At 32.8% G+C, this 26987-nt stretch overlaps 1 protein-coding gene across 2 annotated transcripts in view; it reads right to left on the bottom strand.

The window, feature by feature from the left end:
* Positions 1–25665, bottom strand: part of LOC126742158 (lateral signaling target protein 2 homolog) — an 84907-nt gene extending 59242 nt beyond the window's left edge. For both annotated transcript variants that reach the window (XR_007662498.1, XM_050448734.1), the window contains exons 1-2: positions 25300–25665; positions 7427–7705 (exon numbers count right to left, since the gene is read on the bottom strand). Coding sequence is in view for 1 of the 2 variants with exons in the window: in XM_050448734.1 (XP_050304691.1) it covers positions 7427–7705; positions 25300–25335 (315 nt within the window). In the remaining variant the exon portion in view is untranslated. The remainder of the gene's footprint in view (positions 1–7426; positions 7706–25299) is intronic.
* Positions 25666–26987: the final 1322 nt, after the last annotated feature.

Here is a 26987-nt window from a genome sequence, read left to right as displayed (position 1 = left end):
CATCGACCTAAGTGCAAATTTTCAGTTAAATTAGTTACACGCGCAAGAAATATCAAAAAACACTAAACTTTTCGGTGGAACAATGTCATAAATGTAGTACAAATAGGTGCCGCGAGAAACCGCTTGCGTCGTTGTTCTAATGGCGCGTTTTTCTGATTGGTCTAGGAAGAAAAACGACGTAAGTGCGAAATAAGTAGTTGTTAGACACAACCACAATTTATGGTGGTTATCTTTAGTGACAAAAACGACGTATTTGAACGGTAAGTCTTTGTTAATTTCAAGTTGCGTTTATTTTTAACAAAATCTAGTGAAACATTGTCACAAATGTCTGTTGTGTCATTGTTTCTCTGAAATTTTGATCTTTAGCATGATTTAATTGTATTTTACGCCATTGTTGTTCGGAAATTTTTGTCGTTAGTAGTGACCTAACGGTTTTTTATGACAATGTTGGTTCTAGAAGTTGTAGATAAATTTTCTATTAAGACTACTTTAAAAAACTCAAAAGAATTCTATTTTAATTTACTTTTGGGATTTTAGGAAGCTTATACAAAACCGCAATATTATGAATCGAGCAAGACTAATGGTACATTTGGCCACAAACCATTCGATCTCAGGTGTGTTTCTTTTTTAAATTCATGAGCTAACAAAAATTAAATTACATTAATCAAATATTAGAAATGTAATATTTCGAAAGTATTCTTAAAATATTAATATTTTATTTCAAAAATCTCATATAGATCTTGCAATTTTTTCGTGATATTAAAATATCTTTTAGATCAAGCTTCGGGAGATTTCGAAAAACAGCCAAAAAATATGCCTGAGGAAGAACTTAATTTAAATCGTCCTCCTCACCTTTTAGAAAAATCCCAAACAAATTTGATTGACCCGCAAACGTCTATTGACTATTTTCAATTCGAAGGAACAACAAATTCAAATCAAAATGATGAATTTTCTACTGACAGTATTATAGATAGACTACCGCCAAGTGCTTGTCAGCCTACTTTCACTAATTTAGATATTCAACAACCTGATACCCTGCAAATAACCGAAAACCACTTTGGTGAATGTTCTTCTTATGAATTTGATAACATGCCAGCAACTACCAGTTCACAGCAAACTCCTATTACTCTATCACGCACTGTACAATTGAAGTCAGATACAAAATCAACTTTAGATAAGAAAATTTCATATAATATAATTAATCAAGAATGTCCCACAAAAATGATACTACGAAAAAAAATTACACTTCCATCTTATGAGATAAATGACTCAGAAGATGAAGAAAATCTTTGGGGTGAAGGGGATAGCGATAACTACATTCCACCTAGTAGTGATGAGTCCTTATCGAGTGAAGACTTAGAAAATAAAGAAAACTGTCAGGTAGAGTCGCCTCCAGTATCTCCCAAAAAAGGGAAAAAAAGACAAAGACATCCCGAAAACTGGAAAAAAAACGAGGCCAAGTTATTAAAAAATAGTGGTAAAAGCTATGTGTCAAGAACTGGAAAAGTTGTAAAAGAGAAAGTAATTGGACCACCATGCCCGGATAAATGTACGTTGAAATGTTCCTTAAAATTTACGGAGGAACATAGAATTCAGTTTTTTAAGGACTATTGGAATTTGTCCACTCTGCAACGACAAAGAGATTTTCTAGCCTCTTGTGTAGCTCCATTGGAATTAAAGTATCGCCGTGTAGTATCGGAAAGACCTAGAAAACCGAATTGTGGGTTTTATTTATGGGATAATGAAAAAAAACATCGCGTGTGTAAAAAGTTTTTAATGAATACGTTTGGAATAACTGAGCGCGCATTGCGAAGTGTAGTTCAGGCACGTGCTACAAATTCTGGTATCATCCCTGAAGATAAACGTGGCCGCCATGGTAATCACAGAAAAACAGATGAAGAAATCATTGAGTCTGTTAAAAAACATATTGACTCAATTCCGCGAGTAGAAAGTCACTACCAGAGGCAAAATACAACAAGAGAATTTATTCCGGGAGAGTTAACTATTTCTGAAATGCACAGAAATTACACCAAAGAGCGCAGTGAAGCTGGAAGACCAGCAGCAAACTACGATTTATATTCGCAAATTTTAACACAAATTTTAATATTGGATTTTTTTTTCCAAAAAAAGATATGTGCGACTTATGTGAGGGATACCAGAATGCCTCTGGAGAAGATAAGAAGCGGCTAGAAAATGCTTACATCAATCATCAAGAGGAAAAAAATTAAGTAGAGTTGAAAAGGATGCGGATAAGAAAAAGTCCAAGGAAGAAGGTTCAAACACAATTTTTGCAGTCTATGACTTACAGGCAGTATTGCCTGTTCCAATGGGACAATCATCTGCATTTTTCTATAAATCCAGGCTTAATTGCTATAATTTTACGGTAATAATAATAAAATTGTTGATATGATTTTGTTTAATAATAGAATGGTTTTTATAGGTAACCGACGTAAGTAATGACAATACGATATACTTTTTCTGGCACGAAGGTCTTGGACAACGAGGTGCTATTGAAATTGGCTCATGCGTTCTTATGTTTATTGAAGAAATTGCAAATAAGAGACCTGGTGCCGATATAGTGTTCTACTCAGATAACTGCTGTGGTCAGCAGAAGAACCGGTATTTTTTTATAATAACTAATAAATACTTTAATATCGTATTTTATTTCAGCTATGTTTTTGCAATGTATCTCTATGCCGTTCAAACACTTCCCATCAGTTCCATCACTCACAAATACCTTATAAGGGGCCACACTCAGAACGAAGGAGACACTATTCATAGCATAATCGAGAAATCAGTAAATAGAGCCAAGAAAGCCGGACCTATTTATGTTCCTCACCAACTTGTTCCACTAATCCGGGCTTCAAAAAAGAAAGGCAATCCTCTAAATGTGAAAGAATTAGGTTTTAAAGATTTTGTTGATATCAAGAAATTGAATTCTGACATAGGTTTTAATTGCCAGAAAAACGATAACGGGGAACAAATTAAAATTTCAGAGATAAAAATAATACGCTTTGTAAAAGATAGTGATGTATATTTCTACAAAACCCGTTATAAGGAAACGGACTGGAAGCAAGCCAAAAGCAGAAATATCGGATCAAGGCGCTCTCTAGAGGCAAACAATATTAAAAATATCATTAGAAAACCAGCTTACGTCGCAAAAATGCCAATAGCTAACAATAAAAGAATAGATTTGCAAAGTCTTTTGACGGCGAATATTATTCCCAATTATTATGAATCGTTTTTTAATACGTTATTTTAATATTTTTAGTAAGTTATTTTTTTTAGTTTAAGTTTTAGAACTATAAATTCTTTGTTCCCTTGTTTTAAACTTTTTTTGCCTTTCTTAGTAGGTACTAAAATACTTTTATATTTAATTTGTTGTTTAATAAACCACTCTACTTTCTTTTTTGTTTTTTCTTTAGTAGTAAAACATTATTTCTGTACCTATTTTTTGAAATTGTGATCATAAAATTGCAGACTTAAATTTGATCTTCTCATCAAATTTTGTCAGAAGTATTATTACATAAATAGATTCTAGAGAAACAATGACGTAATTGGAAGGAGACTTTAAAAAGAGGGGGGTAGAAATGAGGATTTTCCAAAAAAAGTGAAAAGGATTATGCAGAATTATTTATTAAGATTATTCTTAACCTCGAAATTATTTGCAACAAAATTCTGCTAAATTATTTAACAAAAAATTAACATAGATATCTAAAAAAATATTAAAACATCATTTTCTCAAAACTTTATAATTTGCACTTCGATCGGACGATTCGGTCGATGTTCCACCGGGAAAGCGATATAGTAAACTTCTTGCGGGACAATCACTTGGAGATAGGTTGCCGATGTGACAAAATGAAGACAAAGCTTACCAGAAAAAGCTCTTTCAAACTGGAGATTCCCTATGGAAAGAAAAATGAATATCTCAATGCCAACCTGTGTCCGACAGGCATTGTTGTGAACCATTTTTTGAATGTACAGCGCCGGAATGGAAATGCTCCTCCCCAGAATCAGGTAAACCAAATGAAAAATTAGATTGTAAATCAGAAATAAAGATTTTGCATGCAAATGTACAATGTATTCGTAAAAAAAATGTTAGAATTTGAGGTACTCTTCAAAGAAGGTAATTATAGTTGTATTTGTTTGAATGAACACTGGCCTGTATCTGCGGAACTATCCTCACTAACATTTACTAGGTACAGGGTCTCTGCGGCTTTTTGCAGGACTGTGAGGCCTCATGGCGGAGTTGCAGTGTTGTTGAGAGATGATGTTGAGGATGCCAAGCTTCAGGTGTCCCGGCTATCTGAGGAGGTGAATTGGGAGGTCTCTGGAGTCTTTCTAACGTCTCTCAATACCTATCTTGTCACTCTTTACAGGTCTCCCAGCGGGGATTACAATAAATTTTTAGAGATTTTGACCAGTGTTTTTGATTCACTTGACATTTCAAAAAATATCATTTTAACTGGAGACTTCAACGTGCATTTCCTGGATTCTGCGGACCTTAGGGTAGCGCCCCTTGTGGACCTGCTACTTTTATATGGTTTGTACAAAACTGTACAGTTCAACACTAGGCATAGTTCCTGTCTTGATAATATTTTTACAAATATTAACGTAAATAGCTTTATTCTGAGCCAATTTATCTTGATGCTTTATCGGACCATACAGGAATTGTGTCTACGTTTAAGTCATTGGAGCAGGTTGGGAGGGGGGGGGGGGCGTTAGGGTGAATTACAGGCCAATCACTGACAGAGGTTTGTTCAATTTTTACAATGCTGTCGAATCAATTAACTTTAACTCCATTCTCAATACCAATCAAGATATAAACAGCAGATGTGAAACCTTCACCGGTTTAATAGGTAATGCTATGGAGAAAAGTTTCCCTATTGAATCTAAAATCTTTAAATCGGGCCCCTTAAGAAAACAAACCTTCATGGTTTAATGAACATCTTAGGAACATGAGGGAAACATACATGGTATTCATTTGCAGCACCCTACTATGGTTTATAAGCAAGAGTTAACTCAGTATAAAAAGTCCTATCGGGGAGAGCTGTGCAAAGCCAAAAAAGCTGCAAAAACTTTATTAGGAGCTCGGAAAACAAGCAGGCAGCAATGTGGAGTTTAATTAGTTCAAAAAATGCTACATCTATTTCTTCAACAAATCAAACTGCTCAAACTTGTAATACCTTTTTTGTTAACATTGCAGAAAGTATAGTCTCAGAATTACCTACACCCACAAACAATGTTTCTAAATTTTTAACTCCTGGTAGATTTACCACTGACTCTTTTAAATTTCATGAGGTGACTTTCAATGTGGTTAGAGATAAAATAAACTCTCTTAAAAATAAAAAGAGCAAAGACTGTTTTGATTTTAACGTTAAACTCATTAAAACAATTAAAAATATTATCATTTATCCATTGACAAATCTCTTAAATGCCTGCATAAAAGAAAACATTTTTCCTACATCCTATAAGGTGGCTAAAGTGATACCAATATATAAAAACAAAGGTTCAGTTGATGATGTGTCAAACTACCGCCCAATATCATTGTTGCCAATTTTCTCAAAGATTCTGGAATCACTCATGAAGGATCAAATGTACCAACATTTTGAAAATAACAATCTCCTTGTGCAGGGTCAGTTTGGTTTCAGGAGTAGCAGGTCAACTGCATTGGCTATTGAGAGTTTGGTGGATTTTTCATCAAGGGGGTCTGGAAAAAGGTTTCGACACCTATGCTTCATTATTTGACCTGACAAAGGCCTTTGACTGTGTATCTTATGAAATTTTATTAAGCAAGCTCTGTTACTACAACTTTCATTCAGAGAGCATTGCCTTTGTCAGGTCATACCTGTATGGCTGACTCCAATATGTGTCATACAATGCTAGTGTATCTGATAAACAGCCATTACATCATGGAGTACCACAGGGATCCGTTCTAGACCCACTCTTATTCCTTATTTATGTAAATGACTTGCCTTATTTTACAGACCGGGCACATGAGCATTAAAAATTTTAAAAACTATTTATTAAAAAAGTCTTTTTATTCATTTGAAGAGTGCCTAAATAACAATTTTAATGACCTAACTTAACTGTTTTATAAATATTGTGTGTCTATTATAAGTATTTTTAAATTGAGTCTCTGTAGATTTTAATTCTATATAAATTTTAGAATCTTACTGTATATGTGCGTATATAATTTTTATTTATTAATTTTAGTTAATACTTTAGTTTTAAATCATTAAATTGCATTTTATATATTACCGTTTATATTGACTTGTAAAAGCACTATGTGTAATATTACGAATAATGAAATAAATGAAATATTATTGTGAGATTCTTTAGCGTTATTACACATTACATACAGGGGTGCATATAAGAGTATATTCGTATTTGATTTGATACATTAGAAGGTTTTAGTATTCCTAGAATTTAATCGTGCTACATAAAAATGTAATTCATCTAGCAATTCAGAACAGTCAATATCCCCACGCAGAATTCGATGCAACAACACAACTGAAACTTTATTTCTCCTGAATTCAAGAGATTCCACGGAGAATCGAGATAAAAGCAGATTATATGAAATGCCCTGTGGAGGGTAAAAACCATCAACTTGATAGGATAGATACTTAAGAAACTTTCGTTGAATTTTTTCCATGGAATACTTATGAATTTCATAGTAAGGGCTCCATATAACAGAAGCATATTCAAGTTTAGAACATTATTTTTACAAAGCTTAAAAATAATGTTTTTATGGCTTCTATGTTATTAAAACCCCGACAGTTGTGCCCTATAAAACCCAGTGCCCTACTAGCGCGATCAGAGACGGACTCCACCTGATCCACAAAGGTTAATTTAGGGTCAAAAAGTACACCTAGATCCGAAATGGATTCATACTGGTTTAGATTTGTTGATAAACCATATTTAAATTCAATTGGATGTTTTTTCCGTAAAAAAGTAAGCACTCGAGACATTAAGATTTAATTTGTTATTAGTCCACCACCAACCAACACAATTCAAGTCGCTCTGCAAGGAATAACAATCATTTATGTTTACGATAGTGGAAAATATCTTGAGATCATCAGCAAATAGGAATTTCTTATCGATAAGGATAGTAATTAAATCATTTATAAATACCAGAAAGAATAACGGTCTCAAGTTAGAGCCCTGTGGCACCCCCGAAGATGCAATATATTTATGTGAACGAAAGCCCCTGTGAAAAACATATTGTTTTCTGCCTAACATATAATTTTCAAATAAGGAGTTAAAATCAGATGAAAAACGATAGCTTTGAAGTTTTTTTTCAAAAAAAACTTTATGAAATCGATTAAAAGCCTTAGAACAGTCCAGGTAATTTATGTCTACTTGGTTTTGTTTGTCCAATTACATTGATTACACGAAAATTAGTTTAAGAAAAAGCTTGTCTTACCTCTGCTCCAAACCATAACTGCCCTGCCAAATTATCTTGCAGAACGTCCTCGGGAAATTTAACCCTAAAGCCTCTATTAGCTCTCTCATCTCCAATTACCGCATCCATAATTGCATTGATTATTATCAGAACATAATCCTGGGCTTGTCTAAGTTGATTAACTAAAGTTGTACATCTCTCCGGGTCTTTTCTGCCATCAAAACTGTCTAGTTCGTTAGCCACTTTGTTTAGTTCTTCATCAGCATAGAAGAATTGGGCTAGCAGAGATTTGTCATCTTTCTGTAATAAAAATTGATAATTTAAAATCAGTTGTGACATCAATTAATATACATAAATAAGATAGAAAACTTTTTTTCGAAAAATTTCCGAGAAAATCAAGTCTTTGCAGGATCAACTCAGGATTTTTCTTATTTGCGCTTCGCGTTGGAACGGAAACAGTAGCTTTATTGAACATCCTATCAAAAAGCAATGCCCTGAAATTAGGGATCTTAAGGGCCCCACTCACCTCGTTTTTTTCTGTCGTTTTTAACCAACGGTTAAAACCGTACGGGTAAAAATGTCATAAAAACGAGGTGTATGGACGAGAACGTCGTTTTTCCTCGTCGTTCCAAAATTTTAGGCAAGGATTGATTTTTGTCGGTTATCGTGCTAACCGTTCGGGTAAACACGAGGTGTGTGGCGTCAACAGTTTGATTGGTCAGGCATATTTCAGCGACAGTGACGTTCTGTTCAAGCTGTCTTTTCTTGTTTATTTTTGATTATTGGCTTATATTGATTTAGTTAGACTTGTTTTGTTTTATGGTTTAAAAAAATGTCCGATATACGACAGTGGAACAGAGACTTTGTACTAGAGTTTATAGAACTTTATCGGTCATTTCCTTGCGTGTGGAAAGTTAAATCGGCAGAATACCATGATCGAATAAAAAAAATAAGGCTTATGAAGCATTGCTAATGAAATACAAAGAAATGGATGCTGAAGCAACAGTAAAATCAGTAAAACAAAAAATTGATTCCTTGTGGGGCGCGTTTTGAAAGGAATTAAAAAAGGTAAAAGACTCTTTGAAATCTGGTGCTGGCTCAGAGGATACATACAAACCACACCTTTGGTACTACGACAACTTGATATTTTTGACTGATCACGAGACGACTAGAAGAGGTGTTGGAAATATAAGACGAAGATGCACATGAAAGTAATTCTGAGGTATGTATATGTATCATATATCTATAAAACTTATTATTATTATTAGGAGTTTCATAGATATTAGGTATATGATTATGATATGTATGTACAGGGTGTTTTTTTATAAATTGTCTCCCCCTTTAACTTTTTTGTTTCACACTGTAGACAAAAACGTTAAATACAAACATGTACCTAATGGTTTTAAATAAATTTTTTAAAACCACATTGATTTTGTCTATAAGGTGCTTTGGAAAGGCCTGGCGTGGTCCTACTTTCTTATTTCAAAAATTCAAATGGAGACCCCAATTTTTTATTGGATTTTTGTTTTCTCCTGTAAATTTTGAATATTTGTTCCCTAAACTGGACATATAAAAAGATATGGGCTTCTATAAACCCCGTGTAACACTGTACCCCCCCTGACCCTACAGATCGCTGCGCTGGGTGATAAAAATACACTATTAGTTTTAGCAGTTCTTATAAATTTATTGCTGTAAACGTATACTTACAAGTTTTACATAACTGTGCCAGCTTATTAAGTATAATAGTTAGGCTACTCTAATACAAATAGAAATAATAACATTTTAAACAAACTTGTCTTGCCAAGAGACCCTCCCCTCATTACAAAAATACTCCATGATGTTCGCGCACTTCTTTGGCAGAAGTCATAGCATTTCTATTCTGGCCACGCTGTAAGTCCACAAAACCGTTTGGTCCTGCCCTCAAACCAAGTAGAATTTCACCACATTCCAAATCTTCATTACCAAGACATTCAGGCGGGCTGTACCTAGTAGCAGTATTCCTTCGTAAAAAGTTATGCAACGCACAGCATGCCAATACCACTTTTTCAATACTTTCCAGCTTCAGGTTTATTTCTGTGTGAAAAATCCTGAAATGGGCTGCTAGGATCCCAAACACATTTTCGACAATTCGTCGACATCTGGATAAACGGTAGTTAAAGATTCTGCGGTCGCTATTAAGTTGTTTTTGGGCCAATGGCTTTAAAAAATCGTCTCTAAGCGCAAAAGCTTCATCGCCAACAAATACATAGGCAAGCGGGCGTTCTGATTATTTGCTTTTAGATGGAGCAGGTATTTTTAGCTTATGGTTTACCAGTTTGTCCTAAAACCATGTATTTTCCAGAAATCCTCCGTCGGATACTCTACCATTAGTGCCAAAATGACACATAACAAATTCATAATTTGCATTGACCATTGCTAACAATACTAGACTATGACTACCTTTATAATTATAAAAGTAGGACCCGCTGTTAGGCGGTGGAGCTATCCGAACATGTTTACCGTCCATGGCGCCTAAACAGTTGGGAAAGTTCCGATAGGAAATTTTCCTGATAGGAAAGGCCACCAATCAACATGGCTTCTTTTCTGGTCAATAAAGTAGTACAAACCTAGCATTCTTTTCTCAATTTGAGTGTGAAGCACTTAATGATAGAGGTCACATCGATGTTATCTACACATAGTTTCAAAAGGCTTTTAACCAAATTGACCACTTCATCCTATTAAATAAGTTGAACGCCAGTTTGAATTCTCCGAGCGCTTGATAAGGCTCTTTAACTCCTATTTAGTTGACCGCTCTCAGTTTGTAATGGTCAAAGCCTTTAGATCTGCTTGTTTTTCTCCTCTGGAGTCCCTCAGGGCTCTATCTTGGGCCCCCTTCTCTTTAATGTTTTCGCTAATGACTTGATCTCCACCCTCAGTTGCCCTCGGTTAGCATATGCTGATGAGCTAAAGCTTTTCCATAGAGTTAACTGTATAGCTGATTGTGGTCAACTGCAAGAGAACATCAATACTGTACACCATTGGTGCAGATTCATGATTGAATGTGACCAGCTACTTTCGAACCAAAGGTGCAGTTATCTTTAATTACTCAGTCAATGGAGAGTCTCTGGCAAGGTCTGCCTGTTGGATCTTAGAGTCACCTTTGACCAAAAATTTTCTTTCATCTCTCACATCGAAAATACTCTATCTAGAGCTACTCGGATGTTGGGCTTTATTATTAGAAATTGCAAACTTTTTTTGAACACTGCCAAAACTCTCTACTATTCACTTGTTAGATCCAGGCTGGACTACAACTCCCTCATTTGGTCTTCCATTTACAACTAGCACATTCACCTATTGGAATCAGTCCAACTGCGACTCCTTAAATGTTTGGCATTTAAGGATGATGGAGTCTATCCTCCAAGGGGTTTGACCATAACCTGCTGCTCTCTAGATATACTGAACAGTCACTTGCGAAGAGGAGAGAAATGCATTCGGTGAAATTCTTGTTTAATTTACTTAACCATAAAATTTACTGCCCGTCCCTTTTTCAAAGGATTTCCTTTCATATACCATGCCTAGGATCTAGACAGTGTCCAGCTTTTAACTTGGAAACAGCCAGATCCAACATTCTGTACCAGAGTCCTATTCACTTTATGTGTCAAAACTTTAACACTATTGCTGATTCTTGATATATTTACCATGACAATCTGGCACTTATTTTGTGTCACCTGTGTATGGTCGGTGGGGGAGGCTAGGTTATTTAGTTCTTAGTTTGAATACATTTATTTTTTTTATGTTTTTCTACTTATTATGTTTTGATTTTAGTTAATTCTTATTCTAAATTAGTGTTCATTTTTTATTGTCTTCTCAAACTCACAATTTTTTTTTTATATAGCAATTCTTTTATAGTTTAGTTGTCTGGATCTAATGTAGTTCATGCATTTGTACTTGTACATTTATATATTTAATTGATTTTCCTGTAACTGGGTATTTGTAACCTGTTGGAAATAAAGCTTATTTTTATTATTATTATTATAAAAATATCTTTACTCAAAAACTTAAAATAACTTAAATTTATTGAAAATTCAAATTCACTAATGTTATCATAATTGGACCACCTCTTACAACAAATCGACGTGTTCTTAATCTACTTAAAGCCACTCAGAATGAGAGAATGTCATCCCTTATTGATGCCATCCTTGTCCCATATGCATAGTACCGGGTCCTACCGACAAAAACCTTATGACGTTCTGCCTGATTGATGTGTGCGATCTAAATTTTCAGTCTTCAAATTTGTTAAAAAATCCTACTCTAAGGATTCTAGAACAGGCTTGTTTTCGTCTCCTTATTCGTCAACGACCAGCTAAAAGATACTCTTAACTGCTTGCACTAATCATATAAACGATTCAATTCAATCTAACCACACAGAAGAATATTCTCTTCTGTTAATGAACTTAATATTCAGTCACTGTGTAATAAAACTTCTGAGCTATTTTTTTTAATGATTTGAAAAATCCAAACAATATTTTACTAACAGAACACTGGGTAAAGACGAATGAACTGATATATCTACCTAATTATGCAATAATACCTAAGTATTGTAGGACTCGAGTGTCTCACGGAGACTATATGATTCTGGTTAGGGATATTTTGTTTTTGGAGCCGAGTTCTTTCCAATAAATAAATAAACATGACTATCTCATAAAAGAAACCGCGCTTGAATTTTGTGTAATGTTTTCTAGACCAAGAAATGTATACATTGACAATGATTTTTTTTTTTGTTTTTTTTTTAATTTGTTTTCATTTTTACCCTATTTTGTACCCGATGTTAATTAACCTATTCTTTGTTCAACTAGCAATTAAGATTTAATTTTTTTAGAAAATATGTTTAAAGATAGTTGTTTAATGCTGGATGGACACTATTCCACATAAACAAATGAAAAATTCCACATTCATAAATGTCCTAAACCTCCCTCTAACACTGGTCATATGACTCGCCAGGTTAACGATTTTCCCTTACCAAACCCTACATCCTCCCTCACCAAGAAGTCACTTATATTCCTTAGCAAAAAAATTTACAACCATGTTCCTCTATGTATCAGACAAATTTTAGAAGTTAAGAGATTCAAAAAGGAATTAAAATCACTTTTATTATCCAGGGCATATTATAGCCTTGACGATTTTTTTAATGATACCTTTTAACCTGTGCTCTGACATCATTTTAGTGTTTTAGTTTTGTTTCCTGTTAAATAATTTAATTTACTTCTTCTAAATTCTGTTTTATTGACAGCTTTACTTATTTTTTAATGAAATTTATCAAAAAGATGCTTTTTTTTTCTCAATATGTTTTGTTATGATTAATTTTGGTAATGTGTGTACATTTTATAGTAAAGTGTTTTAGATGTTATGTTTGTTTGAAATTTGAAATTTAAAGTGAATTTGGAATTTTTTAGGATGCTTGTACACAAGATTTTGTTGTCTTATGTAATATAGCACATTTTCTTTCTTTCTTTCTTTCTTTCTTTCTTTCTTTCTTTCTTTCTTTCTTTCTTTCTTTTAACACCTGCAAAAAGAGCGCTAAAATGATGCGGTTGTATGCCGTGCACAACAAAAAATATTGTTTCGCGTCATGTGTTCATTCTCAAAATTGCTCTCGCAAGTTTGCCTTTGTAATTCGATAAATAAAGTTAAACATATGATGCCTTCGTCTATTTGTCATATTTAATAAATTTTTGTCATTAAGATATGACATTATATGGTTTCTATATGGGATATTATAGGTATAATATCTATATAATAAAGTCAACATCCGAAATACATACTAGACGTATGTTTCCAAGGCGCCACTATTTGGTCACATTTTTACGATTTAAAGTAGCCCGCTCATGGTAAATGTTATATCATCATATGGGGACTTTTGTTTTGGAAATAACTACGAAAACGAGAAAAGTATTTCTCAGTACAGGGAGCCTCAAACAAAGAAATTCCACTCCAACTTTTAAACGGCTGCTTTGCCCAGTTCTGCTAACAATTGATGGTATTTCATTATTCTCGCACATGGGATCCATTAGGAATTTTCGACATTATTCACCAGCCAAAGACAGAACTAAATTTTTATGGACTATCTAAGGCATGTATTGTTATTATTTTTGTGTCTGTTGACATTTCAGTGTTTATGTTTACATTTTTGTTTAGTGTAGAGTTTTATTAGATTATCACATTAGAATTGATTTGATGACTATTTTTCTAATATTAATACTATACTATAAAACTATATAATCTGTTACAGACCTTGAAAAGATTAGAAGGGAACTAAATACATTAATCTTATCAAAAGCTTTTTTTACAGCATTGAATAGTATTTTAACAACTCATTTTAATATTTAAAATTAATTATGTATCTGTTGATGAGATTTTTTTTAATTCTTGTTTTATGTTAGTTCTTGCCTTTTCTTTTCTTCTTTTTTTAGTTTTTCTTTGATGATATGAAATATGTTCCTATGTACAATCAAAATGGATTCTGTATCGTATTTTAAGCTTAACCAAATAACTACTAGTATCGTAAAATCTAGGATTAGGAAGCTTTTAGCAAGTTTGTAAACTTAGTAAATAAAGAATTTTAGATTTTTCAGCATTTAATTTAAGGTTATGATTTTTTGCGTAGTTTTCTAGATTCATTAAATCGAACTGAAACTTACGTTGAAATGAATTATTATTCATATCTTCAATAGAAACTGGAATATACAATTGTGAGTTGTCAGCATACTGCTGTAATGTGGAATGTTTTACAGCTTTATACATGTCTGCCATGTAGAGTGAAAAAAATGGGGGTGATAGTATAGAACCCTGAGGTATGCCTTGATTTGATTGCCTAAACTCTCAATATTGTTTTTCTAACTGTTGGACTGTCATAACACAACTTTTACGATTACATAGATATTCTTTGAAGAAGTTAATACAATATTCAGAGGTTCCAAAATATCTTAGTTTAGCCAACAACATCTTGTGGTTAAGTGTGTCAAAAGCTTTACTAAAGTCGAGCAGGGCCACACATGTCGTTTTGATTTTACTCTTCATTCACTCTTACGTCATTTAATATTTTAACTAATCATGTTGATGTGCTAAAATTCTTTCTAAATCCTGACTGGCAATCGGAAATTAAATTATAGACTTCAACAAAATTAGAAATCTGGTTATAAATATGTTTTTCACACTGCAGGCAATATACTCACTGGTCTTAAATCCTTGTATTCTTTAGGTACTGAATTTTTTGCAATAGGTTTGATTATTGTTTTTTCCATAAATTTGGATATTTTTGCTTAAGTATATGCACTCATTGATTATATGTAATAACGGATTTAAGCAAAATCGAGAACAAAGTTTAATGTCCTTAATTGAGATATCATCAGTCCCACTGCATTGGATTTTATTGAAGAGATTATTTTCGTTAAAATAGAATATTCAAGAAGCTTAAATGCTAACACTTCATTACAAGCTAGATTATTTTTATAGAATCTATTGCCTCTCTACTTACTGTATCTGGAAGGGCGTTAATATTATTAAAAAACGTATGAATTTCGGTTGGATTCAATAGATTAGATGGTATAGAATTTTGATTTTTATTTCTTGTGAGATGAAGTTAGTCTGCTACTCTTTCCTTTTTTATCTGATAGTTCATTAAAAAAAGTAATTTTTTTCTAATGAGCATGTTTTGTGTAATTTCTTAGTTCTCTATAATACTGCAAATGCGCTGGACATTTAGTTTTTAAATTTTTTTTATGCGCACCGTCCTTGAGTTTCATTAAAGTGTTTATATTTTGTGTTATCCAAGGACAAAACGGTTTTTCCTTGATTTTTTTAGTTTTAATAGGTGCCTGCCTATTTATGATTGTCAAAATGTTTCTCTTAAAAAAGTCAACTTTTTCATTAATATCAGTCATGTGGTACATCTTGTGTTAGCCATTTTTGGAGATCTTAACGTAAATTACGAGGATATAAACTTTGCCTCGACTCTCTGTTTATGCAATAGGTTTAGTTCATTTAACTTGAAAATGCATGTGGACTCACCAACTCGAGTGACTAAATATTCGTCCACTGCAATTAACTACATATACTTTTGACTAGAAAAACCCAGGTGTATTGCATGACTCAGTCCCTCATTTTCATGCGAGAGTATTGCAACTATTTAATGTTGCTTTTCCCATTGTAAAGCTTACATCAAAGTCTAGATCGAAAAAGTCTTGGCTAACAAGAGGGTTTAAAATCTCGTCAAAAAATCTGCATTTCTGCATACTAACTGCCAAGTATTTCATTCGTACTTCAATTCGTATCGTTCATTATATCGGCGTCTTATCAGATTAGGTAAAAAATCCCACTTTTCTCAACGATTTAATGAGAGTTCACATAAGCCGACAGACATAGTGCTGGAGCATAGTGAAGGATATCCGCAATAAAATAACTACAAACCTGCTGCAAATGCAAAAATTAACCTCACGAACTCAATACTTTCTTGTGTACGGTAGCCCAAAACCTTACTCCAACAACTGAACCACTAAGCTATTTTACAAATACAATAGTTCAAAATTCGTTCTTCTTTTTACCTACTGACATGGAAGAAGTAATAAAGGTTTTAAATTTGATGAAAAACAAAAATTCATCATCACGGTCAAGATTTTACTTAACTTGCCGGATATGGCTCTAATGTCTCTTGCTGAAGCGATCAATGTGTCATGGACAATGGAAGGTGCCGATCCGGGTTGTTTGAAGTTCGCCAAAGTGATTCCTATTCATAAGGATAGCAATCTGAATGATTCTGATCTAACTTTCGGTCTATTGCTTTTCCTTCCACACTATCAAAGTTGATTGAAAAACTGGTAACATTTCACATGATGTCTTACCTCAAATCGAATAACTTCCTTAGTAATTTTTAGTATGGCTTTCAAAAGGGCCGCAATACCGATGATGCCATTTACAATTTCTTGAATGATCTATATGCCCAAATGAATGGCGGTGGTGTTTCCGAAGCAGTCTTTTGTGACCTTTCAAAGGCATTTGATGGTGTTAGCCATTTTAGAGGCGTAGCACATTCTTGGTTCCGTTCTTATCTGGAGGGTCGTCATCAGCGAGTTTTTGTGGGCTCTGAGATCTCAGAAAATCACAAGATAACCTGGGGAGGTACCACAGGGATCTGGCTTGGGTCCAATTCTTTTTCTTTTTTATGTAATGATCTTACAAATCTGGACATTAAGGGCTAAATTTCCTTGTTTGCCGATTACATCACAATTCTTTGGCATGGACCAAATAGTGTGTGCTTGCATCTGACTCTGATGATGGACTTCCAAAGGATACAGGACTGGTTTGTCTCAAATAGCCTGTCATTAAACCTCAATAAGACCAAAATCCTGACATTTAGGAGTAGATTTCTTCGTGTCATACTTGATAACAACTATAAATTGACTATATACCGAAATTGTGTGTATATACTGGAAGTTGCAAGCATCATATTCAAAAATAGGCATAAATATATGGCAGGGGACCCCAGGTATGTGACACAACAGAGGGGAAATCTACAACTACCCATTTGTCTGCTCTAATTCAGAAATCATTTTTTTATAAAGGTATTCATCACCTGCCATGCAACATTAGAAACCTTAGAAACACTCAAATGCTTTAGACATAGGCTTAAAAAATATCTGACAGAAAAGGCCTACTATAACCTTGAAGGTTTTATGCTTAATGTTTTGTGGAGTCTACAGTATATATGTATTGTATACCTTTTTTGTATACATTTCTTTTTTAATGTTTTTATTCTGTTTTTTTCTTAATTTTAAGTTGCTTTGTTACAAATATTTGTTCATATCAATAAAGCTTATTTTGATTTGAATTCAATGTAAGAAAATTACCTTAACTTTCAAATGACCTAAAATATTAACCCCCAAAGTCATACCAAGGTAATACTTTTTTCAAAGACCTTTTATTTCAATTCTTTACATTAAAAATGTCTTTATTCTTCTTCTGACCCTTTTTTCTTACTCTGGCCCTTTTTTATGAGAATTTATTTTATATACAGGGTGGCCATTTGAAAACGAAACAGAGCCTATTTTAGGTCCTTCAAAACATTTGCGAAAAAATCCTTGGACCCGTCAATTTTTGATTCAAGGGGGAAACATTTTTTTGCTAGTTTCGCCCCCCTGAGGGCAAAGCCCTAGCGGGGGTGACAAGGCTCCCAAAGTTTTAAATGGAACGGGGGGTCGACTGATACCTTATTTTGAAGGTATTTTTATGTGGATTATAACCCTAAAGTTTTAAATCGATACTATATGCCTAGTCGATACAGGGGCTATTAAAATTTACAAAAAAATGTTAAAAAGTATAATTCTAAATAAAGGGCTTAAAGATAAAATCAATCAAGTAAATGTTCAAAATGTTGGCTTTCGACTTCCATACAATAATACAGGTTTTGTTCAAACCAAGTTTCCCGTACATTTTGCAAAATTTCTGGGGTGATTTGACGACATTCATCAATTATTCTTTGTCGCAAATTGTCTAGCGATGTTGGCTCACTAGCATAAATTTTAGTTTTTAAATGGACCCATAGTATCTCCACTAATGCTGGATGAATTGTATTTTCTAACAAGTACTCCAGGTACATCTCTCCTATTAAATTGCCAGGTAAAAAAAGGGGCCTACGATATGTTTACCAAAAATGCCAGTCCAAACAATTTAATTTTTCAGGATGTGTATGCACCTCACGAAATATTCTGGGATTTGAATGAGCCCAATAGCGACAGTTGTGACAATTCACAGTACCGTTTATAATACATACATTAAATAGAAAGTGTGGATTATTGGCGGCTTGTTCAGATATAGTTTCACAAAATTGTACTCGCTTATCAAAATCGTCTGCTATTAGTTCTTGTACGAGATGTATTTTGTACGGATGAAACTTGTTTTTTTTAATATCTTCTGAATGCTGCTTCTCTTAATACCAGACACGGTTGATAACTTCCTTGTGCTCAGTGTAGGATCTTGCACAATATGGCCTAAAATAGCTACTTCTGAAGCTTCATTCACCACTGGATTATCCATTTCGCGCTTTTTATTAGCCACAGTAATCCCAGTTTCCCTACATTTTTGAACCAATTCCAAAATGTACTTGCAATGGACCTGTCGATTAGGGTGTTGTAGTGTGTTAAAGTCCTGGGCAGTTCTATTAGCATTTTCATTGTTCGCAAAGAAAAGAGAAATTATTTCAACTCTTTCAGCAAGTGAATAAACCATTATCACACTCAATGTTGTAACTAACTAACTTTAAAGAGCTATTTGTTTGACACACTATGATCTGACAGCAGTAATTGACAACCACTATTAAACTTCAAAATGTTGCTATAATCACAGTCTCAACAATAACCAAGATTTCCCTTGCAGAATTGGCATAGATACCTACGGGTATTAAAAAAAAACAATAGAAAGTACGGTTCACAATGTAGGAGAACAACATTTTTTGTATTTATTCAACTGCTAAATTTACAAGCATTTTTTTTATAAAAAATTTTGACATGTTTTTGTAACCTTTATTAGCCCCTGTATCGACTAGGCAAATAGTAACGATTTAAAACTTTAGGGTTATAATCCACCTAAAAATACCTTCAACATAAGGTATCACTCGACCCCCCGTTCCATTTAAAATGTTGGGGGCCCTTGTCACCCCGAAACTAGCAAAAAAATGGTTCCCCCTTGAATCAAAAATTGACGGGTCCAAGGATTTTTTCGCAAATGTTCTGAGGGACCCAAAATAGGCTCTGTTTCATTTTCAAATGGCCACCCTGTATGTACCTATGTATTTAAAAAAACAGTAACTGTCCCTTAAATAATGTTGATAAATATTTGTAAGAACAATTAAGATCCTGCTTATTAGGTTCACTTAAATTAAGGCTAAGTTAATGTTTAAAGTAAACAGAAGATAAGAAATATTTATATCCTGCTAATTTTGAAGACCATCTGTAAAGTATATATTCATTTTATAAATAATTATATACCCACATATAATGTTTTTTTTTAAATACAGAATATCTTTAATATGAAAATTTTAAAATACTTTTTTTTGATTATTTCAAAACTGCTCATAGTATTTTGCTGAAATTCAATACATTGGCAGAGAGGTATTATGGATGTTTAAATGTTAAATTTAGGTTTTTTTTAAATAAATTCGCTATATGATATTTCTTGTTTTATTTTCTGGTAAATTGTTAAATATTTGTGAAGCTTCACTAATAGCATTTTTAAAATATACAGGGTGTTCCAGAACCTACTGTACATATTTAAGGTCATGACAAAGGAAAATCTATAGAGGTACAAGAATTGAGTGCTTAAATTGGTCAATATGACTTTAATGCAAATATGTAGTGTAGCTTTGTTATTTTTGGATAAAAAGTGCTTTTAGCTCTGTGAATATACAGTTATATACTTTTTCAAATTTTTCCTGCATAATACACCAGTAAAACTAAAACTCAGACTGGAAAATTGAAATATTTGTTGCCCTTGTAAAAAAAAACATCATTACGGATTGCCACATTAATGGAAGAGCGGCGGTCCAGGAATATGAAAGGCTTTTTCCAGACAGAAGAAATTTTTCCAAACATTTTTAGTTATCAAGAGGTAATGGTCAGTTTCCCCTTTATGGACTACTACTTTCTACTCTGATATTCACATTGAGAGAACTCCACCAAATAAAGAACCTTTGGAAGAAAACGTTTTCGACATTGTGAATGAACATCCTAAGACAACTATTAGAAGAATAAGAGCTCAATTAAGATTACCACTAACATGTGTATGGTGTGTCCTTCACATAGAAAATTTATCTAGAGTTTTTTTTTTCGAGAGCTTTTTTGCAATGGATGCAAGCGGATAGAAAGACCTTTTCTCTAAAATTTGGTTCACCGATGAGGCTCAATTTATGGTGTTCTTAATACATAAAATTTCCATGTCTGGGGCATCAAATATCCACATTCCATTACACAGGGTAAAATTTGCGTTGTCAAACAACAAAAATGTATTTTTAATTTATTTTGTTAATAATTTATTGCAATTTTACAAACAGTTTAAACAAATACCAAGTTTAAATCTGCAGGGTGTTTTTTTAGCAAGGGAAATAAATTATTAAATATTTTAGACATTAGAGAGTCTTCTTCTAAGGGCAAACAGAACATTGGAACAAGCAACTAGGTGGTTTGTTGGCAACAAGCTTCTCTTGAATTGTGACAAGTCAATATTTTTAGGGTTGATAACTTCCTAATCCCAAGAGCAATACTCTAAGGAACTATTGTCTCAGAGTGTAATATTGTGAAGGTCTACTCGTTTCTTGGGGATTTGTATTGGTCATAATTTGAGTTGGGATAACTAAATTGAACATGTATAGAAGAAATTAAACTCTGCTTGCTTTTCTTTAAGGGTGTTGAAAGATTTTCTTCCGTAAAATATTTTGCTAACAACATACTATGCCAATTTATATTTGATTTTGCGATAAGAGTCATATTCTGAGGAGAAGCTGAGCATTGTACATTTTGCAACGAATTAGAGCAGGTTTTTAAGAAAAAGATTTAGGCAAAAATTTAAGAAAAAAAGTTGTCAATTATCTTTTAGACTTTTCACATCCCTAATTAGCAAGTAGTTGGGTACATGTGAATCTTATTTTAGTGTGTTGTATAAAGTGGTTCAATAAGTAAAATTAATGTTCTTGCTTTGTCTTTGTATAATCTTTGTGTTGTCACAAAGCTTTGTTTTAGCAGAAAATTTTAATTATACCATGTTCTTTTTTACTAACTTAATATTTTAATTAGTTTTATTTTAGTTCTATTAAAAATGTAATGTTATTTACTCATTTCTGTAAAAAAAATTATGCAAATAAAAATTCAATGATACTGACAGTCTGATCCTGGAATTAAATTTTTGTAAATACAATTCCTAGCTTTATTTGTACTAGCGGATTATTCCAGCAAAATTAAAAAGAAACTAAAATGACTATGCTGAGAAACTAATAAGTGAATTTCAGCATGGTATCCTGAGTGGGAGATCTATTGAAACAGCCACATATGATTTTGTCAAGAAAATTTTAAAGGGTGAGAAGATGGAAACATCTGTATGGGTATATTTTTAGATTCTTCCAAGGCCTTTAATAGCATAAGCCATCAAATTATACTTGACAAATTGGAGAGGTATGGCATATGTGGTCCATCTTTAAAATCAATAGTCCTACATAGTTTACAGGCCGCAAAAGGTATTTATTATTTTGAGGGATGAAAAGAAGTACTTTTCAGAGGAAAAGATTCTTCATGGCAGAATTGCCCAGGGCAGTGTCATGGCACCAATTTTTTTTATGTAAATAACTTAGCCAGTGAGATACTAAATCATCAATCATACCTTGTAAATTTTGCTGACCACTCAAAACTTTTGACAATAGCAGCTAGTCTCTTAGAACTCCTTGACCTCTCTTTAGATAGATTAAAAAAAGCACAATATTAGTTTTTAAACAACAAACTGGTTGTGGACAATGACACAACCAATTACCACAGTGCATTAGAGAAATAAACAGTGTCAAAATGTTTCTGAAGTGTATGTATTGCAGGAAATTTGGTGTTTATCCCCCTAGAGGTTGCGACAATGAACACTTATTGTCCATGTTTAACAGGTTCTCTTTGAGTAAGAGGAGAATTAAGATATTCTCGGTAACTACTTATAAAATATTGAAAAACAATACTGATTATTCTGATATTCTTTGTCATGTCCTCTTTGGCATAAACAGATTAAATTCTCTTAATTCCAGAATGTTTTACTTGGCATATCCATATACAAACCTTTATAAAAACTCATCCATATATAAACTCTCCTATTATTTTAATTTATTTGCTTCAGATATAGATATTGACTTGACTAGCCTCAATCAATTTAGGACACTCATCATGAATAAACTTAAATCCACATAACATCCTGTTTCTCTTTTTCTGTTATGATTTATATTTATTTTTATTGATTTTACTTTAGTGTTTAGTTGTTCTTTATTCCTTTTAAAATAGTATTCTTTATATTACTTAGTATTTAGGTTGGTATCTATAAGTAGCTTTTAGCTCTTGATCCTGTGATTAAATAAATAAATAAATGTTTACGGAGGAAACAATGAAATTCCTCCAAGAAAAAGGTCTCTATAGTTTTAATATGTGGTAGATATTATGGTACATGAATGCATTGGTATTATTACTATTAGTTGTATTTTTTCTTCTATTTCTATAGATAAATGTCTGTTTGAGTGTCTAAAGTGTCTGGTTGATGAATCTTGTGTGTTTGTATTTTATCTTTTTTAGTATATTTTATATTTCATTACTCAATTTTAATATTTTAATTATGTTAAGTATGCAAGTAGGCATTACATATAATTTTTTACCTATACCCAACAGTAGATCAATAGAAAAATCTTTTATTTTCGATGGTAAAAAGCTGTATAATCATCTTCCTGCAGATATCAAAGAGATTCATAATAAAAATCTCTTTGGAAAAAATGTAAAAGAATTGCTTGTTGCAAAAGGCTACTATGAAATAGGATAGTACTTTTTAGCAGAGATTTTAAATATTCTGGTCCTAAAGTTTTAATATTTTATCAATGTATATGTAAATTTAAGTTTGAATTAATATTGCAATTTGTTTATTTGTATTATATATTAAATCTAGTTTTATTGTATTCTTACTATATTATGGGTTGTTCATTTTTTTTTTAAAGCTTTGTCAACAAGGTTTCTTATGACAATAAAGCTTATATTAATTGATTGATTTTTATCTTTTTTATGTTTTTAAATTGTATAATACACAGCACTATAATGGTGCACCATCTTGATGTTGCTTTGTGATTGGAGATTATTTTGTTGGCAATAAAGGATATTATTATCATTATTATTATTTAATTTTGTCTATTTTTACCAAACAAAGAAATACAGAGAATTCTGATCAGGTTTTAATTAATAATCAAGTTTTGTCCAGCTGGCAAAAAGTCATTTTAGGCAACTATGATCTATGATAATCTGGACTGGTCTAAGCATTTAGAGGGGCTTTACTCCTTAAAAGTAAAATCAAAATATTGAAATATAGAATGTCTCAAGATCTACAGTCAGCATAATCTTCTATGGCAAGATTATTGATGAAACCCAAGCATTTGTTGGTCAAAATAGAGCTATATGGACCTTTTTTAATCTTGCCTCAATTTCTTAATTCACAGGCTCATTGCAATGAAGACGGCTCCCTCTTGGTCTTGTATAATATTGTTTAGTAAAATTCCTTATTAATTGAAATTAGAACTCTTTAGATTCTAGTTGGTAATCCTATGGTTAAAATCATTGGTTCAACACTCAAATCACAAAATAGTGTGTTAATACTATTTTGTACTAGAAAATACTAGAAAATGAAATAAGTATCCTAATATCTAACCTAGTCACAAACAATATCTATCCCAGTTACAAATAAAAAAGAAAAAAATATACACATAATATATTCAATATAAGAAATGTTTCTGTCGCAGATACATTGAGATTTTTAAGAGGTTTCTATTATTTAAATGTGTGATGTTTAGAGAATCTAGATTGTATAGTTTAGGGCCAAAATGCATAAGATTCCCAGGCATTGTGTTCCCATTTTAGTCGGGAAAGGAACACCCACAGTTCCCACTGCCTTAAAATCTTTAAAGGAGTCTATTCATATCACAAAATCACAGCATCTTCTTACTTATAATTTTTTTCTCATTGGGAGAAGATTACAACTAAGTTTAAATTTTAACTTAGCAAAACACATATCCATACAGTTTTTTAAATATTTTATATCGGACTTTTACAATTACTGGCAAAACCACCCTCATATTCACAAAAAAAGTAATATTGAATGATTTAAGTACTCAATGCTGGAACACCTAAGGTCTCCTCTATCACCACCCAAAGAATGTACACAATATATATTTAATTGGTTGTACTAACAAAAATTTTATTGTTAATTGTAATAAATTTAGATTAATGAGACTACCTAAAATATCAATATTATTTTCTTTTATACAATTCATCAAATTTTCAAATCTTATTTAGCTTATATATATACACAGTCATATGCTTGGCCATGCCACACTGAATGTGATGGTGTTGAAATCTTTAACTGTTCTTAATGCCCTTGATTTTGATAGCCTTGAAAGAAGTATTGATTTTGATTTGAACATCTCAAGGTTTATGGTTTTTATTTGGTAGATTAATTTTAGGTAATTCACTAATTCAATCAGTTGTACTAACAAATTAAATATTAAAGCAGTATGAGGTTAATTTGGGAATAATGCAACAATGGTGGGTCTAATCCAAATTATTTATGAAATATTTGGAATTTTGTGTACTCAAGCAACCAATGTTATTTTGATATAAAGATTCAACTAGATTTCAGTCAGAGTCAGAAAAAGCATGCACAGCATAACAAAACTGGGTTTAAAAAGGCACTGATGAATTTAAATTAAAGGAAAATATAACCACTTGCAGAAAGTGAAAATATAACCACATAGAAGAGAAATCTACTTTCATTTTCTCCCAATAATAAGCCCATGGCTTGGTAAATCAAAGGAGAAAGAATTAAATATGAATATCATCTTAAAAAGTGAAATTTGGATTTGATCTTGATTGGAAAACTTATAACCTATTATTCCAATGTTAATAATATTTATTTGATATGGTAGAATGTATTACCATATAATTAAAATATGGTAATACTTAATAGTATGTATTGTGCAAATAAATAAGGCTACTGATAACATATCAAATAAGGCAATTTGAAGGCTAAAGCAGTTTTAGCAACAAAGCAAAAAACTTATGAAATATATAGGAAATTGCTAGTAAACAAAGGCTTACCTTCGGCTTGTATAACCACTTTCTGATGGATTCCATTGGATTTTTAGTCGAATATTGTTGTTTATCAACTTTTTTCTACAAGCATAATCTTCAAAGTTTTTCTAAACTTGGAATTTTTTATCACAAAAGTATGGGAGAAACCATAATATATCCCCGCTTGCCTTGACCTATTATGTCGTTCTTAATATAATTTCCAACAAATTTTGCGTGACCACCTTGCAAATTTACAAAGCGGTTTATAAAAAAATAATAAATTATTGGGGAAATTCACGCGACAAATGGCTAAACTACGGAAAAATGGTAAACTGAATCATACAAAACAAAAAAATCTTGAACACAACACAGTCAACACGACAGTGGTTTGACATTGACACTAATCTCATTTCTTTTGACAAATGACATTGACAATCATCAACAGCTAAAGCCATATCTTAACGTGTAAGCGCCTATAAGCGTCTTTAAGACATGTCATTCAAGCGATCAAGTCATGACCTCACTGTAAAAGGCGCTTTAAGCGTTTATTAGTGGTCTCCCGAGAACGCTAACCTAGGCGTGTGGTGTTTGGAGTGAGTAGAAGCCCATTTTGGCTAGTGGCAACCATTGAAGTTTGAACCTTTGAAGCTTGGTTAGCTCCAAAGGTTTATTAGGGAGTCGACAGTTCTTATGAATAAAGCAAAATTTAATTTAAGAGGATGCGAGTATACTAGTCAGGTCTGTGATATATCTGATGCTCCACCGGGCACTCTTGTTCTGGGAATGATTTGGAATAAACAAGAAGACAGTTTGAGGGTAAATGAAGCTTGTATTAAAGGAGTAAATCAACTTGTGAACATACCCACTAGTAAGAGAATAATGCTTTCTTTAGCCCAGAGAATATACGATCCTATAGGTTTAACATCATCCCCCTCTACGTTGTTGCCTGAGTTGTTACATAAAACATGGAAGAAAAAATTAACTTGCATGAATGCTCCAGTAGATGCTGATATCGAGATTGAGTTTCATCATTGGTTAAGCGAATTTGCATGTTTTGCCAGAGATTAAAATACCAAGATGGATTCACAGAGACAACTCTAATTTTGGCCAGGGAAGTTTTCACGTTTTTTGCGATGCGAGTAAAGATGCTTATGCTGCAGTAATGCATTCTTTAGGGGTGTTGTAGAGGGTAAAGTTTTCATTAGATTACTAGCAGCCTTACTAAGTCTAGGATATCTCCTCTTAAAAAGACTTCTATTCCACGTTTGAAACTTTTAGCAGCCTTAATTGAAGCTAGATTGTTTGCCTTTTTAAAGGCAGACCTTAAGGTTGCTGAATCAGGAATTCCAGTTTACTTTTGGAGTGATTCGTCCACCGTATTGAGTTAGATACAGCGTAAGGACAATTGGGGAACATTTGTAAGTAATAGAGTCAAGGAAATAGTAGACCATACTTTTACAAATTATTGGCATTTCGTCCCAGGAGGTTTGAACCCTGCGGATCTTCCTTACCGCAGTTGTTTACCAAAGGTTTGTTCTCACAGCAGTAAGAAACAAGTTTTCGACAAATAAACATGCGCAATAGAGTAAAATGCGTTAGCACAGAAACTTCTGATCGTCATCTGATTTCGTTGACGCATAATATGTCTAGTATTTAGAGTTGAAAACCTAAAAATATTTGTAAAAACTAAGAAGGCTATTTCCTGGATGTAAAGG

Source organism: Anthonomus grandis, chromosome 11 (assembly GCF_022605725.1).
Source record: "Anthonomus grandis grandis chromosome 11, icAntGran1.3, whole genome shotgun sequence".
NCBI lineage: Eukaryota > Metazoa > Arthropoda > Insecta > Coleoptera > Curculionidae > Anthonomus > Anthonomus grandis.
The sequence above is the reverse complement of the archived record's forward strand: the minus strand, read 5'-3'. Positions and strand labels throughout refer to the sequence as shown.